The sequence below is a fragment of the Helicoverpa zea genome, chromosome 8 (genome assembly GCF_022581195.2).
Source record: "Helicoverpa zea isolate HzStark_Cry1AcR chromosome 8, ilHelZeax1.1, whole genome shotgun sequence".
Classification (NCBI taxonomy): domain Eukaryota; kingdom Metazoa; phylum Arthropoda; class Insecta; order Lepidoptera; family Noctuidae; genus Helicoverpa; species Helicoverpa zea.
In genome coordinates, this window is record NC_061459.1 from 13,080,494 (window position 1) to 13,101,699 (window position 21,206).

General features: G+C 37.3%; 1 protein-coding gene and 1 long non-coding RNA gene across 5 annotated transcripts in view; one reads left to right on the plus strand and one right to left on the minus strand.

Moving 5' to 3' along the window:
* Positions 1-21,206, plus strand: part of LOC124632661 (protein kinase C-binding protein NELL1-like) — a 57,281-nt gene that overhangs the window by 18,248 nt on the left and 17,827 nt on the right. For all 4 annotated transcript variants that reach the window (XR_006984654.1, XM_047167581.1, XM_047167580.1 and 1 more), the window contains exons 2-5: positions 6,503-6,610; positions 19,257-19,407; positions 20,679-20,955; positions 21,041-21,196. Coding sequence is in view for 3 of the 4 variants with exons in the window: in XM_047167581.1 (XP_047023537.1) it covers positions 6,503-6,610; positions 19,257-19,407; positions 20,679-20,955; positions 21,041-21,196 (692 nt within the window). In the remaining variant the exon portion in view is untranslated. The remainder of the gene's footprint in view (positions 1-6,502; positions 6,611-19,256; positions 19,408-20,678; positions 20,956-21,040; positions 21,197-21,206) is intronic.
* On the minus strand, positions 19,577-20,775 carry LOC124632679. Its single transcript, XR_006984656.1, has 2 exons — positions 20,683-20,775; positions 19,577-20,356 (listed from the first exon to the last, which is right to left on the minus strand). It is a non-coding gene; the product is annotated as an uncharacterized LOC124632679 (long non-coding RNA).

Here is a 21,206-nt window from a genome sequence, read left to right on the forward strand (position 1 = left end):
AATAATTCTCGTACACAATTAGAATTTGCTTTGAACTTGGTTTTACTTTCGTTTACATTTGAGAACATATAATATATGTTTACATAGTACCTAAGTATTGCATAAAACATAGTTCAGTAGTCTGAACATTAGCACTTCTATTTTGCAAAAGACAGATTCCAAAACGTCGAGTGCTTGTATTTTCCTGTACATGCATATTTAGGTAAATTAAGTAAAGTGTACCTATGCGGCATAGTAGCATATGCTAGAGTGCCATTTTGAAACAAAGGTGAAATGTCACAAAATAGGTCTGCAATTACCCTTTCAATCCGGAACAGAGCGACACCACTTTCTGGCTGAAATGGGTGTAGTTTCTGGAACTTTCTTCAAAATAAGGTTACATTTATAACTAAGGCTTTGTATGTGCTGACTGTTAGAAGGCAGAACAAATATTTTCATGTGAAAGGTCAATCTTTAATATACAATTAATTTTTTAACACCCCAATACGTGACTCCAGTTCAATTAGGGCGAACTAATCTTATCATTATCGAGTTAACGGCTGAAACTATAGCCTTTCTAATTAATTAGGAGTCTCAAGCGTTCGTGGCTGAGCACAATAACACACTGGTCGATTAATAACATATAATTGATATTGTCTGCATACCGCCGTAATAGACAGTTTGAAGCTTTCATAACAGCCACGTTGATTAATGTATTGTACAGACCCGACAATGTCGCGAGTTTGTAATTAATTTTGAAATCTTAATGAGTTGGCTATTGCCGTAACTTTTAAAATGTTTTTAAAGTTCTTTCGGCACGTCATGCGATGAAAATTTAAATGTGTTTAGTTTGATGTGATAAAGAAAATGTTATTTACTTTAATTCTTTATAATTGATGGAAAACCGTTTTCTTTAAATGAAATCAATTGCTTGGAGTTGAGTAAAATACATCACATCAATAAAGATTTCAATATTTCAGAGAACGCGTTGTCTTATATTATGCCTTGAAAATACAATTCTTTTTCAATTTAGGAGATTGCTTCTCGTTCCAAGATTTGTTACAAACATACCCATCACAATAAATGATCGAACCTTCTAGTAAGCACAACAACTCGTAATCAAGGTATATTAAAATGTTATCGTCCGTTTTCACTACTAATGCCAATCGCAATTTCCGACTCGTAAAATGCATTTGATGCAGCACGAAACTGCATGTCTCGTAAACCGAAATTTTGCCACCTCAAACAGTACTTTAAGTTCTGGACAATAAGGTTGAAAGTTGTGTGGCAAAATGTGGCTTCAACAAATGTAATGCGGTATTATCTGGTCGTAGTATAAACTAGTGTACTCCGAGAAGCAGAAGTGTTTACGATCGCCTGGAAAACACGTTTTATAGGTTTCAACCAGAAGCTGATAGTGTATACTGTATATAATATGTGATGATTGTCACATTATTTACGAATACTAGATAGTCTGTGCAGGAGTTATGATGTCGTATCTTTGTGGTATATGGTTCATCGTAACTGCCCGTTAGAGGAGTTTCAGTTTTGTGGATGACGAATAGATGTGTCTGGTAAATATTGTTATTGCCGATACAAACTATGGCTATATGTTTATAGTAGTTATAGCACATCGATATCGATTGAATTAGATTAAGACTATGTTGTCTTTACCCAATCTTTGACTCTGTTATATACATTGTTTACCTTGAGAGAAATGTTGACTTCATACTTCTTCTAGGTGGGATAGAATCATCATCTGCCTCGCATTTTTTCAATAGAATATACAATAGAATCATTCTGCATAAAAGGAGGCTGAAATAAACACTCAAGTTTTATAATCGAAATATTCACAGTTCATACAAATTAACCCTTAAATGGATAGTTGCAACACAAACTCACTACTTACCCTTAACCGCAATTCCATCTTAACCAAGCGCCATCATTTACGCTTACAATATATTTCTATTATCCCGATAGCTAAACAAAGTAACAGTAACAGTTCAGCTACAAACTGTAGGCTGTACGACAGTTTACGAGGCAATCTGGAGCATCTCCGTTTATGTGGAGCGCCTGACGGAGGGCAGACGCGGTGGCGACGCGGCGGCGCGACGGCGCCTGTGTTCACCGTCGTAGACAGATATGTATGTAGTTGTGTGGGTACGCTGGTAGTATAGGGTTGAGTTTTCAGAAAAATTGTTGAGATCTATGTCTTTATAATATAATTGTTTATGTAAAATGTGTTCTTGAATGAGTAGGTACTAAATATATGCATTTTACAATTTGCAACAATAATATCTTATATCAAGTTTTATTTCGTCGTTCTAAGAATTAGCTCACTACTATGTTCTCAGAACGACAATATATGGAATGGTTGTATAATGTCAAGAAAAATATGATAAGCTTTTCGAAGTTTTTACTGGGTAACCAGTAAAGATGGTTTGCACTATAATGTCTGGACACCTTTTCACACACGGTCGGTTAGCCCCATGGTAAGTTATTTATTAACTTGTGTTATGGGTGCTAACACAACTGATAAACTACATATAGCTACATATATACATATTTATGAATACATATTGCAACACCCAGACCACGGCCAACAAGCATGCTCATCACACAAATGTCGACCGAACCGGGAATCGAACCCGGGACCTCAGGTTTGGCAGTCCGGCATGGTGACCATTGCGTCATCGAGGTCGTCAAACACACTCAACGTCAAATGCACTGTTCCCAGCTATCGTATTAACCTTTATGACTTTTACTCATCTCTCTTTGTGCTTAAATTGCACATTGCATTTGTTATACTCATCCGATTTCTATATCTGATTATCAAACCTATTCAACCTCCTTCCATTTCAGTCAATTTGATGAAATTAACCCTACTCAAGCGGTACTTTTCCTAGAAAACACAGATGTATTGCAGACTAATATTTCCTGTGACACATTGGATTCAGCCTTAAATAACAGATAACTTACGACTCTTCGCGAAAATGACTTTAGTTTTTCCAGACAGAGATTTCCGCTAGATATTTAAGTAAGAATTGAGACTTTTTCTGTTATAAGTATCCTCTTTTGATATTGTGTCCGTAAAGTTGTGTGGGGATAGGCGTCGCAAATTGGAGCTTGTGTTAAGAGTGTGCTCTTGACAACCGTGGCGCTTGTTAATTTAAGAAGACAACTTTAGCGCCTTCACACCAGCGAATTTTTCCCAGTTCCATTCTACCTATAAATTAACTTCAACTATTACCCATGCAAGTGACGACAAGTGAAACCGCGTAAGAAAACCGAGTGGAAAATCCGCTGATGTGTAAAAGAGCATGGGAGTAAGAATACTGTCCCTCGGCGATAAATATATGGCGAAAAAAAATTGTGACTAGTACTAGTGAAAAATCATTTTCTGATTTCATTCTATCTATGATATCAAGGAGCTAATTCCATATTAATAATATTTAGTCCAGTAACAATGCGGATGAAACCACATACCTACTTTTAAACCAGTGTTCATATAGGAACTTTTCTATTACCTATAATATTATTTTTATACCGCACAATCCATTAAGCTGTCATCCTCAAAGCTAAGATGAATGGAGTGCGAGACGATAGGCATTGTTTAGATTTCATAATAGCTAGCTTTCTCCAAAGTTAGTTTATTGAAAAATTTGTATACTCACGTAGAATGAATTATGTTCGGCTACGCAAGCTTTAAATAGACTTTTTTACAAAGTTTGTAAAATATATTTCTTACATTCACGTAATAGATACTCATTCTATTCATATATTTTGAACGAGTTTCCTGAGAGGCTGAGCCATTTGCTAGATCGTTAACATTTTGCACGTATGAACCTATATACCTATTTCTAGATTACTTTTGAGTGAAAAGTATTATATTGAATCTGAGGGTGTATATTTAAACAATGATTTGTAATCGAGCGACTGAACGAGCATTTCACTCTCTACAGTAAAATTATTTTTGACAACGAAAGACTGCCATTACGTTCCAAAAGAATGCTCTTGTTCTAGTTTTAGTTCTAGTTGCTCTATCGTTTTATGTAAACGCAATCTTGTTAAAAATGATTGTGCTATGCTCATTCTAATTAACATTTACACGAACCACTTACATATCAACCCCACGAGAGGATAAGCGGTGCACTTGACGAGTGTGAACTGCACACAGAAACGCGTGTCTATAAGCTCTTGTGACACGACACGCTTGACAGATTTGTAATCTGCTGTCAATATTGAGTGGCAATTGTTTTTATTAACATTTTGGTTGAATCCTATGCTTGATTTGGCGAATTGAGATTTTTTGAAAAATCGGTCCTTCGTGAAATTTGATTTATTCAAGTCATACTGATTCAAATAAAAAATGCAACTTTTCGAATGCATAATATTTGAGCTTTAGTATCGTAAACAGGGCGGGTCGCTAAATATAACAGTTTTGCCCACTTTAAAGACATTGCTCAACATTGTAAAATTTAAAAAGGCCATTCACCCGCAACACTATCCTTACAATGTTACATAACACTAACATATAAAACTTTATAACATCTCAACCCGTAACATAGTCGGCGCGGCGTAGCAATGTACTCGGTGCTACGTAGCCGAGCTGTAGCGCTACACTCCGTAGCGCTACGTGACCGGGTCACAAGTGATAGATGGCACTCCGGAATACCTGAGCTACCGAATTCTGCTTACTTTGTATGGGTATTAGTACGAATATATTATACTTACATGTATTTATTTTGTACTGAATAGTAAATGAGCGAGACTGAAGATTCTTGAAAGCAAGAAAGGAATCATTATTTTGCTTGGAAGATTCTATTGATGTTCTGATTATACAGATGCGTAATAGAAATTAATTAATTACATATAAATAAGGAAAAATTACTTTAAAATTTATGTCACGTTAAGATATTATTTATTTGAAGAACTGAAAGTTCATATCGTATCTTTTATTGCATTTCGTAATGTACCATTCCAACATGAACAGTTTTCTTCTAATCTCCGAATTAAATTAATCACAATAAGTTCAAAAATACACACATATTTTAATGAAGTCTTCTTGGTAATCTTGTTGAAATATGTATAAAACTTCCGTCATCGACATCGGACTATTATTTTGACAGTATAAAGGCCTCGTCACACAGATCGATACACTGAATATTCGCCGGATTCCCATTGATGTCACAAATGTAGGCCAGTTGACTTTATTAGGTCGTAAATACCAGTTTATATATAAAACAATAACGTATAATCCTGATCTATCATCTGCCGTAATATAGATTTTATTACTGTCGGTTCCGTGTCCGGGGAGATTTATGACGTAGCTTCTACACACGACTTTGCTTGGATTTGAGAATTGGACTCGGAAAGCCCTACAATTATTCTGAATAAGAAACTTTCTGTAGGTATATTAATTTGATATTTTATCGTAACTATTTTGGGGTCGGCCCAGAGTCTAAATGGATGCAGCTGAGTACCAGTGTTTTACATGGAGCAACTGCCTATCTGGACTCTTCAACTCAGTTACGTCGGCAGCCCGATACCCTTTGATAAGACCGATATTTAGACGTTCTGGCTTCTAACTTCCCGTAAAAACTGTCAATTGACAGACGGGACTTATCAATATAACGCGCCTTTGAAACAAGTACATATTTTAGTGTCCAAGTCGAGTATATTGAATTGAAATTCACAATGTTGCCAAGAATGAAAATGAATTCAGCAACATGTTGGTTACAAATTGAACACACGTCTCGTACGACCTCTGAGTATTACATACGTGGTGGTAATAGAATACGTGTCTCTTTACTGAAAAATATCAGTACTGAGGACTCAGCAAATATGTTACGACTGTAACAGCAATGAAAATTCATACTATGTTTGAATCTTTTTATAGTTATACAATCCCTACTAATATTATAAATGCGAAAGTAACTCTGTCTGTCTGTCTGTTACGCTTTCACTGAACTGATTTAAATAAAATTTGGTACAGAGATAGAGTTGACCTTGAGAAAGAACATATGAAATTTTTTATCCCGGATTTTTGAAGAATTCTCTTGGAAACGCGATATAACCGAACTCGAACCAGTAATTCATATGTTTGGAACGAAAGAATGTGGGCCTTACTACAAAAACTTTAAACCCTGTTTTACACTTGTCTAATAAAATTTTGGCTGCAAAATGAACCATATGTCAACGTCATAATTTGACATTTTTTTAGACAAGGCATAAACTGACGTTTAAAAGTTTTTGTGGTAAGACGGTGTATGTCTTACTTTTAAGCTCAAATGCATACCTACTAAGTTACAATTTTATTACAGTGTTTTATTGTTCATATTCGAATACCGTTAAGTCACTGGTGGCTAACAAATAAGACATCATTGATCATTTGTTTTTAGGTAAAGACAAAAACAGATCGGGCGCGAACTATTTTTAGCATGGTTTATGGAAAGAAAAATGTCTGTTTTTGTTGAGTTTTGCATAGTGGGTATATAAATGAGTGTTATATCATTTGTTGCAGCCACCGAGCTAGACTTGCTGGGCGCTCTGTCGCTGCACAACACGTCGCGCGCCGGCGTCACCGCCGCGCCGGGGATGCAGCCGCAGCGCACCGCTTATACGTTACAAGGTAACATTATTATATACTTCATATCATACCAATAATGCTATTCATCGCATATTTAGTAACTGCAGTTGGTAGTCTTCTTGAGTCAGCCAACCCCAGAAGGACCAACCAGGTCCAAGGCTTGCTGGGGCTGCGGCGTTGTTCGAAAGAGTTACTGCGGCCATTTGAAGATGATGATGGCCATTTGATGGGTCGTGTGATGATTTCACATAAAAAAAATCTTTTATCTCTACATGTCATTTCAATCGATTGAGCAACTTTACCGAGCCAATTATTAGTTCCACAATAAAATGCCAAAATTATTTAAATAAGGCATGCATTTTGCGGACTTGACATGACACACCACCGTGTGTAAAGATTACTACTTTTGTTATACAGCAGTTAGAGTAATAAATCAAACGAGGTAAAAGATATGCTTCTACATTTCAGGCATGCGAGATTTTTATAGCTCCAAGTTAGTTTCCTACATGAATATTTATGTTAACAAAGTTGATGTGTTTCGTAACCCGCCGCGGCGCCGGTTTAAATAGGAACCTACACAATTTTGATTAGGTTATATGTAGCAAATAATGAAAAGCCTGAACGACACTTGTTATCTGTTACTATTTAAGTGTGTCGTAATAGTTTTGAAATCCTTGATCCATTGATTCAATCTCAAAATACTTTATCATCACTCTGCAAGTTTTCTGGCAAGTTCAACTGACGCTAGGTATTTCAATCAATATATACACATTCATATATCTAACTTCGACACTTCATCATTTAAGTTACACTAGTCTCATACACCTTCAGTGTAAACCCACCTTTACCAACAGTGTGTCCCCGTTCCACAAAGTTGCGGAACAAACAAACAAACACACGTTCGTTACAGGGTGAAATATCGCGCACGCTGTTATTACGGACACTGAATATATTATGTGTTTGTACGTGAATCTTAGGTTGGCGATCAAAAATATGCTTGAACAATGTGGTTTCACAATATGACGTTAACATTTCAGATAATAACAGTTAACTTTCTATGGGTTTAAAAATAATATCTAAGTATAAATGTGCTTTAAAAAACAAAGTCAAATGGGACCGAAAAAAGACTTACATTGACCTTATTTGTATAGCCCTAAGAGAGTCAAGTGTGTCGTAGGTACTAGAAATTGTTCAGCAAACGTACAAACTGAACTGACAGACAGGTGAGGATCTCAACCTTATTCTGATCTGAAACGGAATAATTATTCACAAAAAAAGTCGCACAGAAAAAAAAGAGATACAAGAAAATGTAATAAATATGTACTACTATTCTCGACTTTCTTAGTCTAAAAAATAAAAACAGTTACAGTTAACAATTTTGTAAACAGTATCATTTAAGCTATGCGGGACCTAAATCGTAAACCGAGACCTTTTTAAAGTAACCTACCAAGTCTCCACAAAGCTTTACCATCAAATACATCAATCCATCCCCATATATCAAGCCCCTATATAAAATTCACGTAACTACTGCTTTAATAGCGGCAAACATTTGCTGCAGCTCGAATGCAATACATTTCACTTGCAATTCCATTTCGCCCCTCAAGCCATCCATTAGTGCTAGAGGTGCGCCTCGATGCACCTACTTACGATCTACGACTTACTACCGTATAGTATCGGTTTCAAATTGATTACCGTATTCAATGGTATATGAAGGTAGTGCATTTTGATATGAAGTCTGTGTGATTCAATTGTTTTGTTTCCGTGCAAATAAGGAGTTCTAGAGAAAATAAATAATAGTTTAAAAAAAAACTAAAAAACACGCTTTTTATAGAAAAACGAACTAAAAATAAGAAAATAAATTTTAATGGATTTAAATTAAGAAAACAGTGTTAAAAATTTCAATGAATATAAATTAATAATAGTATGAATACAAAAAAAATATTTTAAAAAAGCGTGGGGTGCATGGTGTCAATAGTTCTAAATATTTTATTGACAGATATGAGTACAGTGATTTTCATTTCGATAATATCTTAAAAGCACCCCACGCTTTTTTAAAATATTTTTTTTGTATTCATACTATTATTAATTTATATTCATTGAAATTTTTAACACTGTTTTCTTAATTTAAATCCATTAAAATTTATTTTCTTATTTTTAGTTCGTTTTTCTATAAAAAGCGTGTTTTTTAGTTTTTTTTTAAACTATTATTTATTTTCTACTTTTTAGTTTGTTTCAAAACTATTATTTGTTTTGTAGAATTAAAATTCTCTTTAGTATACAAAAAATTGTCAATATTAGAGAAAACGGCTAAAGATAATTATTGGAAATAAAAATTTACATCGAGTCCTGCCTTATCGACTGTAGAGAAAAATTCTAGAAAATTTTAATTAATTTTCTTACCTTATCGACTATAGATGAAAATTATATAGGTAAATTAACAAAAATCATATTTTGCAAATTGAAAAGCCTAGAAGTCGGTGTCTAATGGATGTTACTAAGTTAATTTTGCCACCGACTTCTAGGCCGGTGCACCTAAAATTAGTTTTTTTTTTGCTTTTTAGTGTTTTGGGAAGTCGGTTTAATTTTTTTGTAAAAAGGTTATTTATTCAAAGCTTTTCAGTGATACGAATAGTTGTCACTATCCATACATGTGGGAAGTTCTCATCAATACAAAGAATATAAGTCCAAACGAGGTATTTTACATGTTCAGTTGTCGAGTTCCCTCGACTTTCTCTGGTCTCCATCATCAGGTCAGCTCCAAATCTTCACTGTTGCATAGGTCTTGTCAATACGAATAATCTAAGCCCAAACACGAGGTAGTTTACATATTCAGTTGTCGAGTTCCCTCGACTTTCTCTGGTCTCCATCATCAGGTCAGCTCCAAACCTTCACTGTTGCATAGGTCTTGTCAATACGAATAATCTAAGCCCAAACACGAGGTAGTTTACATATTCAGTTGTCGAGTTCCCTCGACCCTCTCTGGTCTCCATCATCAGGTCAGCTCCAAATCTTCACAGTTGAATAGTGCTTTTAGGCGTACACCTGAGTGTCAAGTTTTTACCCTATGTATGCCTACAACTTTTGAAGGTTGCCCTCGATTTCTCAGGGTTTCCATCATCAGATCCTAACCTGATGACTATGGGACCAACTGCCAGCTATTCCGAGTCGAACAAAAAAAGAATCACGTAAATCGGTCTATAAACCTCGGAGTAATCGATGTGTATGTGTAACCTCCTCCTTTTTGGGAAGTCGGTTAAAAATGGAATAATTTTATCAAATTAGTGTATTGTCATCGGTCCTCAATAAATCTACAAAGTTTGAACGAAATCTGGCCATTTAAAGTGGGTCAAAATCGCGCCCAAAGAAGTCGGTTACAAACATACAAACATACAGGTGAAGCTAATAAAAAGCGTGTAATGAGGTCGCAGTATTGGGAATGACTTTTCAGAAAGACTTGTGAAGTTATGGGTTTTTTAGTCTAGGGTTACTTTACTGTTTCTTTGATAGGATTATCTAGGTTTAACGTAGGTTATAACTAAGTATGGTGAAAATAAGAAAAGGGTCGATAAATAGTGGCGTTTCTTGCGCCAATTCCTCTTTCGGGCAAAAACACAAGAAGTGGTGATGGGTGAGCGTTTTGGATGTTGTCTTTCGCAAATTTCTGACGTTTAAAAAGTGATATTTTGCAGTCAAGTTTGAATAAATGATTTTGAGTTTGAGTTAATTAAATACCTTCGAGTATCGATTCTTAGACGGTCTAAAATATGACTATAAATACAAATAGCGATATCGGGAGTGTACAATAGAAGTTATTTCCTTCACTTATCGCGAGGGGAGCCAGGCTTTGTGCTTCCCCTTTTAAAGATAACTCTGAGATTGATGTATTCGGATGTGTAGTAGATTTGTTATTATGAACTCTTTGTTGTGAAGTCACTTTTTGATATGTCTTAATCATTTAGAATTTCAGGAAGTGTGGTGTGAATTTTATTGTGTGCCAAATTATAAGAGTGCTAGTGTGAGTTAGATTAATGACTGGAGTGTTTTTAGAAAGGTTAATTTTAAGGTAATCAATCGATAATCATATAAAAATAAGGGGTGGTGACATTATTTATTTTGTACCTTTATGAGCTTAAATCATCTTAACAGAATTAATATTTCTGTGGGTAAAGTAAATGTGGAGAATTTCAATATCTAAGTTAAGTTACAATAAGCCAAATTCATTTAAAATCATTCCTCCGCATGGGGATACCCTGTCTTAATAAGAATTAGCCTTAGGCATTTAGCAAAATTAATTATGCCCTCTGGGCATTCAAAATTGATGATGTTAGTTGATTGTGATCCCGTACGTGACAACGCGTTCGGACCGGACCGGATTCCCGGCTCGTTATCGGCGGTCCGGGCATGTCCGGGCTCCCTTCGGCGGCCGTTGATTAACTGACCTCTAAATCTGAGTTCTGTCACGTATCTGATAGGGATGTCAAACAGAGTACGTATTATTAGGAAGGGACTTTTTACCTCTACGTGGTCACCATTTAGATTACGACAAACTTTAGTACATAAGTAGCTTTAATTTGACATGCGCAAAAGGACTGCATGCATTAAAAAAAAATAAGAACGGATAAAATATAAAGAAATTCTAGTAAACTTACTATTGGGTGTAACATTGTGACGTAGACAATTTTTTGTATAATGATACAGATAGAAATGATACAGATAAATCATCTTAAAAAAATCCGTGTTGATAAATCGTACCGTATACCGTGTTGATAAATCATCTTTTCGTAATAACATTTATACGTCAAACTAATAACTCAACCAATAAGTACAAGATACCCTAATAAAACATAAACTTTTAAAGCACCCCACTTTCAACGCTTAAAAAAGCTCAATTTTCCAATTAAAATATTTGTCACAATAGATCGTCATGTGTTTGAGGCAGCCCTATGAGTTCGGACGCTATTTCACTTACGCGAAACGTAATCCTTGCCATTAGGCGGGTTACGCGCGAACGTAATTGTCGAAGGGTGTTCACCCTAATTGTGGGATCCCTGGGGCCATATTGTCTGTCATATTGTCTCGCCGACTCGTTCCTGGTTCAAGTGTCAAACGCCAAAAGCCCGGGATTAGGGACCCAAACGACATTGTTGTAAATACCGAACATTCATTACGTTGCCTCATTGACTGAGTGTGACAAAATAGATAAGTCTGTGGTGGATATACAGCGTGTTATGGGGTAATTTTGTTGGGTTCTGTAGTTAATATTTGTGCAAAAGATAAAGTTGATAATTCTGTTTGTGAATACTGTGTATTTCAAACATTTAAGATCCAGGCACGTTCATGAGCCATTTCTGAATTAAGACAGAGTTAATAAAAGTTAAGGGCTATTACTGCTGAAAGCTAGAATTAAGAGCTAAGTGAGTAAGTGAGCCACTTATAGTGCCACTTTTCAAGTAGCGGAGGTAACTTCATTTGGGGAGGCGTTGTATTATGACTGAAGTCAATTAGCGTTATAGTTCTTTTGTGTTCTTATAGAGTTAGGTATAAATGTGAACATTGCGAATGATGTTGTGATGCCCTACTTTACAATTCGTTTTTAATATAACACGTGATGTACTTAGTCAAAAATAGATTAATCTTAATGTATTATAACTTTTTGATTTGTCTTTTTTTTTAATTTGTTCAAAGTTTTTCTATTGATAAGTTCGTAAATTTCTTTCTTTCACTTTACTTTTACTTTCTTCCACAACTAAGGGTCATGGGTTCTTATATTCACGACGGATCTCTAAACCTTAACAGGCTGTCAGCTAATGATCGTCAGATTTGTCACACAATAGGCTTCCTGAGGTGTGTGGTAGACAGCAGCCAGCAACAGACTATGAATGATATGCATCAGTTATGTCGACACGTCAAGGACAGACACTCGTGAATAATCGCTGAAAGCTCGGCGGATTATCTGTGTGAATCTATTCTGTTTGATAAATGGGTGAGGAGAAATAATTACCTATCACTTATTAAGCTATTCATATCCATGTTGATCTAATGGCCACAACTAATACTTCTGGTTGAGGAATTGTTTCTTAGCTAAATAAATAGGTTTTGTGGAAATGTACTATTGTTGCTCCTAAAACAATCTACAGGTCATGTAGATTTGTAACAGCTTGATGAAAGAGCTGAAATTAAGAGTATGATAAGCTGGATTCTTTTATAAAAAGAAGTTGTCTAAATACATATAACCGAAGAAATATTGTCGTGTCCTTTAACGAGGGGTGACACGTTTGAACTCAAAGGATAAAAGTAAGGACTTATTTTACTAAATGAAAAGCTACGTAACTCTCAAATGCGTATATAGTCAACACGGAAACATTGTTACCGAAATCGGTGTAAAAAAAAATACCCACAATGTATAACATAAATGTACAAATTATTTGGGTTATTAAGTTTATTATATTTCATTATATTACGCTATGATGTGGCACGCGCCGGTGTGCATTGATCTTTGCTGGCTCAGCGAACTGGACGCGCGCCGTTTGAAGCTTAATCATGTGAAAATGCGTGCTTAATTTATTAAAATATTAGCTGGGACACCATTTTCCTTAGTCAAAAGGTCCATTTTACATATAAAGGTAGAAAGTTAAACTTTTATTTTGATACTTTCTGGAAGGCACAAAAAAATCAATTAATTTTTGTTATTAGCAGCAATTAAATTTGTTGCTGTTAAACGATCTATGTTGCTATAATACCAAGAATTACATAGCCAGCTACGCAGCTATTTTAAGCTTTATAGCTATTTCATTAGATTTCCTAGAAACGTAACTTTACGATTTTGTTTCTAACCTACCGTTTTACATAACACAGTAAACCCAACCATATATAAAGCAGTAAATAGAGTATTTAAGATATCAAATGTAGATAAATCTGGTTAGTAAATCAACCTTAAGTTTGCGTGCTAGTTTACCTACTTAGTAATTCTCTCTAACAAGTTTCGCGCGGAACTAAATACCGCTATAGGCGGAGAATTTTCACCACAAACCAAAGAAAAAACAAAATTAGCTACATTTCAACACGCCCGTTTAAGTGTGTGCTGTATAATTTAGCACTTCAGTATGTTTTCTTTCAAAAATTTTCCCTGAATGAAAATGGTCTGTTGAAGCCTGGAAAAAGTTGTAACAGGAATTTAAAGTTATGTGTTTGATTATTTTATTTGTGATGAACACGTATAAACCATCTTTGGAATTAATGTTCAATGTATTTAAGTACTTATGTAAATTGTAATTTAAGTATTGTTTACAATACATTTGTAACACCACCCTAAGCTCAGCAAACGCAGCTGACAGATTTTTGTTTATACAAAGTTTGGGATTGCTTTTTTAGTTTGTATAAATTAACTTTGTATATTTTATCAGTACTTAGTACTAACATTTCAAATACATATTAGTAGGTACTCTGATTCAGTACATATCCGCGTAGGCTTGCACCTAGTTGTTGCAGCTTATGAGAAAAGAAGTAATTAAAATCAATGTTTATCCAACCACCAGACAGATCGGCACGTGTCTGTGACAAACGACTTGCAATAAACGTATGTATCCATTGCGGGCACAATACGTGTTTGCACAAAGCACACTCTATGTTTGCGCGTCACCCACGCGGTGCGGGGACGATTACAATTATATCCGAATGTGTAGGACATAATAAATATTGTTTGTCAATATTGGGAATTAAGGTGCTAAATGCAATCACAGAATACGCGAAACAGTACTTATCAAAACTCATGTTTGAGTTAGGTTGTCGTAAAACGAAATCTCGCCTAGTTACCTGAAGGCGCAATGAAGTTAGGCATTTCATGAAACTATTGTGTAGTTTGAATTTAGTGACGTAATACGCTAACACACCTGAATAATTACTTCTTGTATTTGCAAATTAATACCGTTATTCACACCTGGAATTAAATTACTTAAGTAATAACCCAATACAGTAGTAGAGTAATGGTTGCATTAGGTATTCAATTATTTCTTGCATAATTTTACGAGTATTCCTAAAATGGGTTGTTGGGGAGTAATAACATCCAGGAAAATTACTGATTTGTGGAAAGCTTCCCTTAACCGATGTCCATAAACCCATGAAACTTTAAGTATACGGCGAATGAAGTGTTCTCATATATCAATTTAACACAGCTTACATTACTACCTACCCCATAAAAATAGCAGTAAGCAATAAAAAAAACACTTCTTCACAAATTCTATTGTTTTGCAAACATTTTAAGAGAGCAACGCGAATAATAAAACCTTTGCAATACACCGTATCTTCCCCTTATGTTATTTCAGCAACAAACAAATGAAATATGAAACTGTTCGGAAGATTCGCTTACCCCTCGGTAAGCCGACGTAGGGTTGCGAGAACCAATTTATAAAGACCTCTTATTGGGGCTTGGATAAGTTTTGGCCAAAGAACTCCACAGGTCTTGTTATATTGGTTGATTTTTCAACTATCCACTGACTGGGCTGCGAGCTAATTGATATTAAATAATAATTGAGGCAAGGGGAGTCCTAACGTCAAAGAGACTCAATGCATTATTCATAATTTTCATGGAAAATGATCTGCACTGGAACATATGTTTTCTCATTCTGTTTGTATAGGACTCTTCATATCTTAGGCTTGTATTTTCAGGCTGTTATTCAAGAGTAGTATAAATAATAAAATAACAAGGTTCAGGATCTCATTTATCATATTCCTCCCCTCAGGAAAGGATCAATATTTTAGTACTTTGTCCAACTTGTAGCAACCCTTACGAGTGACGTAGAAATATGTGTGGGAAATATAGCAATTAAGAAAATTGCTTTACACGACGAAAATAAGTAAACAACAGTTATTTTCAAATGGTTGTAGTTCAGACAGTTTAAATAGAGCTGTGAATAGTATAGCGTACCTATTAGGTACTTTTCTGTTTTTGTTACTCTTAAAGTTACTTGTGAGGTGATCACATATACAACGAAGTATAGAAGAAGATATTCTGCCTGGACTCCATATAAATTTGAGATAAAAGGAGAATCATTTTACAAAGCTGGGTATATTTATTCTCTTAATTTGGAAAAAATATTAGTATGGTCAAGCTTAAATTACGGTTATAAATATCCATTAGTAGGGTTGGTTATTAACATGCAACACAAAGTACCTAAGAATTTGTAAATCAATGTTCTTTCGTAAATCTAATCCTTGTCATGGTATTCAGTCTATGAGATAATGAATTCAATCCACTTAGTTATTATGTAGTTGGTGTCATCTTCAATAGCATGACGTAATAGTTTGCTCAGAGTTCCAAAAACTTTCACTCCAATTGTTTTTGTTCAATCTGAAATAATAACATGGGACAAATAAAGCAATATGTTCACTAACGCCCCAAATTTAATTAAAGCTTGCTATATTTTGGCAAAAGATGCATTTTGGCAAAACTATCGTTTTTATTTTTAATAATTTATTCTGTAAAAACTCTGGGAATCAAATCGCATTCTTTTTCTTCAAGTAAAGAAAAGCGGTCTCCCTAAAATTGGTGTTATGGAAAACACGTTCTCAGCCTAATGGTCTTTTGATATTTGGGGAGTCAGAAAATTGAGTTGCCTTTCTGTCGGACAACATAATATATTACGGTCAGTTTTCGGTCAGTGAGAGCGCGGCTTTATCAATACGTAGGTGTGTCTGCGAGGCGGAGTCATCGAACTCTCCGGGGGTTGCTGGAACTTCGCAAAACTTTCCCGTTTCTCTCCGGAGATAGAATCGCCGAGTTCCAATTGAATATTCTATTGTATTCATGATTTCAAATACCTTTTCAATTCAACAGAAGGGGACGTTTAAATAAAAGTGTAAAGTTTGGTTTGAATAAGCTGCGCATCGTTTTTGATGGCGAAGGGTGTTGATAAACAGCCAGGGTTTTCCTCACGGTTTAGGCACAAATAAAAGAATGGTTGTTAAAAACTCCCCCGTGTCCCCTGAGGGTTGACTTCTTCGTGACGGGCGGTCACGTGACCGGTGACGTCGGAACACTTGCACGACATGAAAGGCCACGCTAAGCGAATAAAAAATGAAGAATAATTGAAGGAATTCGTCTTAACGTTAACTTGGATCGTCTCGAGTTACAACCGGAATAAATCGTGATAGTAAACACGCGTCATTTGTTCTGGGATCGTTTATTTAGTACGGATATAGTGAATGACAGATTTATTAGTTTGAATTCTGATTTGGTACCGTGAAATGTATTGTGGGGCGGCGGTGGTCGCGGGTCGCGTGCCACCCCTCGCGTGTCGCCGCGGGGGACTATCACGTCACTCTCGCGAGATATTATTTCGTCATCTCGTTCCCCCTCTTGTGATTTAAATCTCGGTTGCGCACTTCATTTCTCGTGATTCTGCTGACACATTCCTATGAATTGATTTGAGGGTTTATTGAGAAGAGGTTTTTTATTGAATTGATTTACTTCAAAGGGCCTTGGTTAAGCTTAGAGTTTATTGGATGTAATAAGTGAGAAAGTCAAGGTTTCTCTTTTTGCAATACCTATGTTCTGAATTTTGGCGTATAAAATTACGGTTCAAAATTTATCTCTGCAGAAATCTAAGTGGTCCCAGGTTTCAGCTGCATTGCAGCATTGCGAGTCCGCTGCGCCGCAGTAATCTCACGTTTGGCAAACATATGTACACAACTGGCTAAAGTATTCTGCCAAACGCCAATAAAGCATTAAATCCATTTTATTACTTTCTATGACGTGTCGTGGAATTCTAGAACTTTACAGAAGTCTTTAATGCCTTTTGTTATTAGTTTCAGTCAATGGTAATTTCAATTTTCTATGAATATTAAGATTGAGTCAGACAGATTTGAGAGACGAGATATTTATTTATCGTTTTTAATTTCGTCCGTCGAACAGTTTTGAGAGGATTTCTGAGACACGAGATTTCAAATTGATTGTTTTAGCTGATAGCATATTATGTAGTTCGTCTTGCAGGGGAAATTGTCGGAAAATTTTAACCTAATGTTTCATAATGTTTGTACAGTTTTATTATTTCACAAAAAGTACTGTCTAATATTTAATCCTGCTACATTATTTATTGGGATTATAAATAACAATGGAATGTAGAGATATTTCTACGAAATAGGGCAATAAACTAAACTTAGCTAGAACTAGTTACAATGTATCTGACAGTTACGCCGTACTTCTAGTTTGTAAACTGTCGAGACATTGAATACAAACGACTTTACAAACTTACAATCGAACTGTCGAGTTTTAGACAAATCGACGTGATCGAAACCTGCTGTTCTATACTTGTGACTTTCTATTCAAGTGAAATATATGTAGAGGATATCTTCAAATATATGGTTTGAAATGTATGTTGTAAGTTTCAGATCATTATTTAAGATTCCTCTATAGAATTTGTTACCTATATATTTTACCAGAGAACTGTTTGATGAGAGAAAGATTAGTATTTTTGTGATATAAGAATGGAATGAAACATAAAAGTGCATGGACCGTGGACCTATGACTTGGGGTGTAACTTATGCTCCCATCAATTTCTAATAAAAGTAAAATCATATCTCGCGTGTTACAAGAGAAATGTTTGTAAAACTGCCATCAAATATGAAGCAGACATACAATAGCATGTCTGGTTTTAAACTGTCACCCGCGTGGCACTGACAGGTTGCTCGGGCCCTGGGCCCCGGCGACGGGCCCCGGGCGACATGACAGCTTACAAGCTGGCTGTTTCGATTCATACGAGTTACATGTTGATGCGTTCCACTTTCCATTCATTTGTTATGTGATGTAAAACGTGTTGTGGAGTTTGTCCTTATTTGTTAGGGGTTGTCAGTTTTGTTAGTTTTTATTAGCTTTAGGACGTTTTAACTAAGACTTTGTTCAATTGAAGCGGCAGTTTGTGTCATATTGAAGAGTAAGTTTAAAGGACGGTCTTTGCTGTAACATTTTGGGCCAACCCCAAATAAGAAATTGATATAAGGGCAGGAGAATGATAAATGATGAGTCTATAGTAATTTAACTTTGATACTAGCCCTCGATACGGAATATTTTAATTAACAACGAAGTCTGTTACGCTTTCTATTCAATTAAGATACTTGAACATTTCAGTTAGATAGGCAGAATTAATTCCATATTCTAGAATTATCTGGAAACTAATAAAGAAAGGAAATCTTTCGGAGAAATCAGTGAATCAAGATAATAGTTCTGGCGTACTGCCAGCCTGCTGCGATCGTTACCACTCAAGGACTCCAAGATCACGATAGTACCTACACACACTACTACACTATACATAAGTACATTACACACACTAGTAAGCACAAATACACGTGTAGGCTAAAACATGTAGGAGTATGCTAGGCTATCAACTGATTGCTTATGAATTTATTTTACTGCAATAGGATTAGTCAGTTGTGAAACTGAAAAAGAATTTTCTGGCTTTGGAAAATTTTACCGTCTATTTTTAATGTCTCATTATAATTTTAAAGTTCTATTGCATGTCAAGTTTAAGTTTCGTCTAACGCTGAAGGATTCAAAACGTAACCTCTTACAACAGAAAATGTCGTTTTCCAAAACAACTATATGAAGTTACGACTGTGTTCCACAAAGATTTTTCAATTTATAGTTTAGCTTCAAATATGCATATTTTTGGTGTACAACCTATAATTTTGGTATTAGGAGAATCTCGTTCCCTGCAAGTGGAGGGCGCAGTGTTCGAGCGCGCTGCCGAACTCCTGCGTCGCTCGCCCGAGTTCACGGTGCTGGCCTCACTGCGCCAGGAGCCCGCCAACTCCGGCACCATACTGTCCTTCTCGCACGGCTACAACAGGTAACGAATGCTCGATGTTGTAGCTCTGTTCATTTTATTCTGTCTTTAAGTATTTAGCACGTACTGCTTATGTGTTATTTTTATTATGTAAGTTGGTTGTTTTGGGGTTACATAATTTACGTATTGAAATGTGAAGGGAAATTGATTTCAAGTAAATACGGAAAAGACCAAATAAAATACACAACGGTGTTTTGTTCAAATAAATGATAAAAGAGTGCGTAGCGCCTACGTAGCTCTCGCTACGCGGCGTAGCACTTTTTGTAGCGACCGCGGCCACGGTTGCCGTAGCTACCAGAATATGATAAGTTGATGTTTGGATAATTAAATTGCTGAAGTCCCGATTTCACGACTTAATTATATATTCATCTGGTACCGAGTAGTGGAAGTGGATGGCGCGGCCGAGCTGCGGCGGGCGAGGCGCGGCGAGGGCGCGGCAGCTGCGACGCGCCGCTCCGCACGGTGAGTTCTAGATCTCAACATCGCTGCGCGCGCGCATGCCTCCCGCGCGACTGCGGGCGCCATGCGCGCGCGCTCTAGGGGAGAATCATGTATCTTGGAATGTCCTGTGCCTCGGAATGTCCTCCTCGATCCATCCGTTGACCTGATTGCGCTCACTGTCACATCTGCATGGATGTATGTGTGCGCGGACGGGCCGGCTTGCATGCGCCCCGCGCCCCCCGCGTCCTCCGCCGCCGTCCGTCTTGTGTTCTGTGTCTTGACGTTTTGTGTTCTGTATATGTCCGACCGCCCCTTATGATCCTCGTTCGATGTTCTGTTACCTGGATGTTGATGTTAGTGGTCGCCGTGCGGCCGGCCGCATCGCCGCTTCGCGCTACACCGAGGGGACTCCGCCGAGCCGATCCGCACTTGCATTCCAAGCGACATGGCAATCCTTTTTGTCTCGTATTGTGTCTAATGCCTCGCGCGGCGCACTCGCCGTCTCCGCGCTCTGTTGAATCGTAATTAACTGTTCAGTCAAAAATTCTCCCTTAAAAGTACGAATGCGGACACCGCGCACCGCCCGGAGCGACTAACCAGACACCTTAGCGTCTCTGTGGACACCGAACGCAATTCGTTCCGAGGTACATGGTCCCCCATCCTGGCCGAGCGATATTGAGATGTAGAGCGAGCCGAGGCCCGCTCGCGGCCGGTCCCGTCCCGTCGCCGTCCGATATATGTGTTGTTTGCTTTGTTTATGTGTACCTCGGAACAGTATGCGAGGGCGGGGCGAGTCGCTCGCGGGCGGGTGTCATGTGAGTCGCGTGTGCCAGGTACCTGGAGGTGCAGTCGAGCGGGCGGCGCGACGAGGTGCGCCTGCACTATGTGGCGGCCGGCGGCACGGCGGCGCGCGTCGAGACCTTCCCGTTCCGGCTGGCGGACGGCGCGTGGCACCGCCTGGCGGTGGCCGTGTCGGGCGCGCAGGCCACGCTGCTGGTGGACTGCCACCCGCTGTACCGCCGCCTCATCCCGCCGCCCGACCGCAACTTCACGCAGCCGCAGCTGGCACTCTGGCTCGGTCAGAGAAATAGCAAACATTCCTTATTTAAGGTAATTTCCTAACTATACTTAACTGATATATCTTTAAAATTAAGAAAATAAACATTATGTGACTATTATTTGCTTTTAATTCCAGGGTACATTACAAGAAGTAAGACTGGTAAGCGGGCCTCACGGCTACCTGGCACAATGTCCGGGGCTGGACTCGGAATGCCCCACGTGTGGGCAATTCGCTCTGCTGCAGGCTACTGTGCAGGAGCTCACTACACATATCCATGACCTCTCACTCAAGGTGACCACCT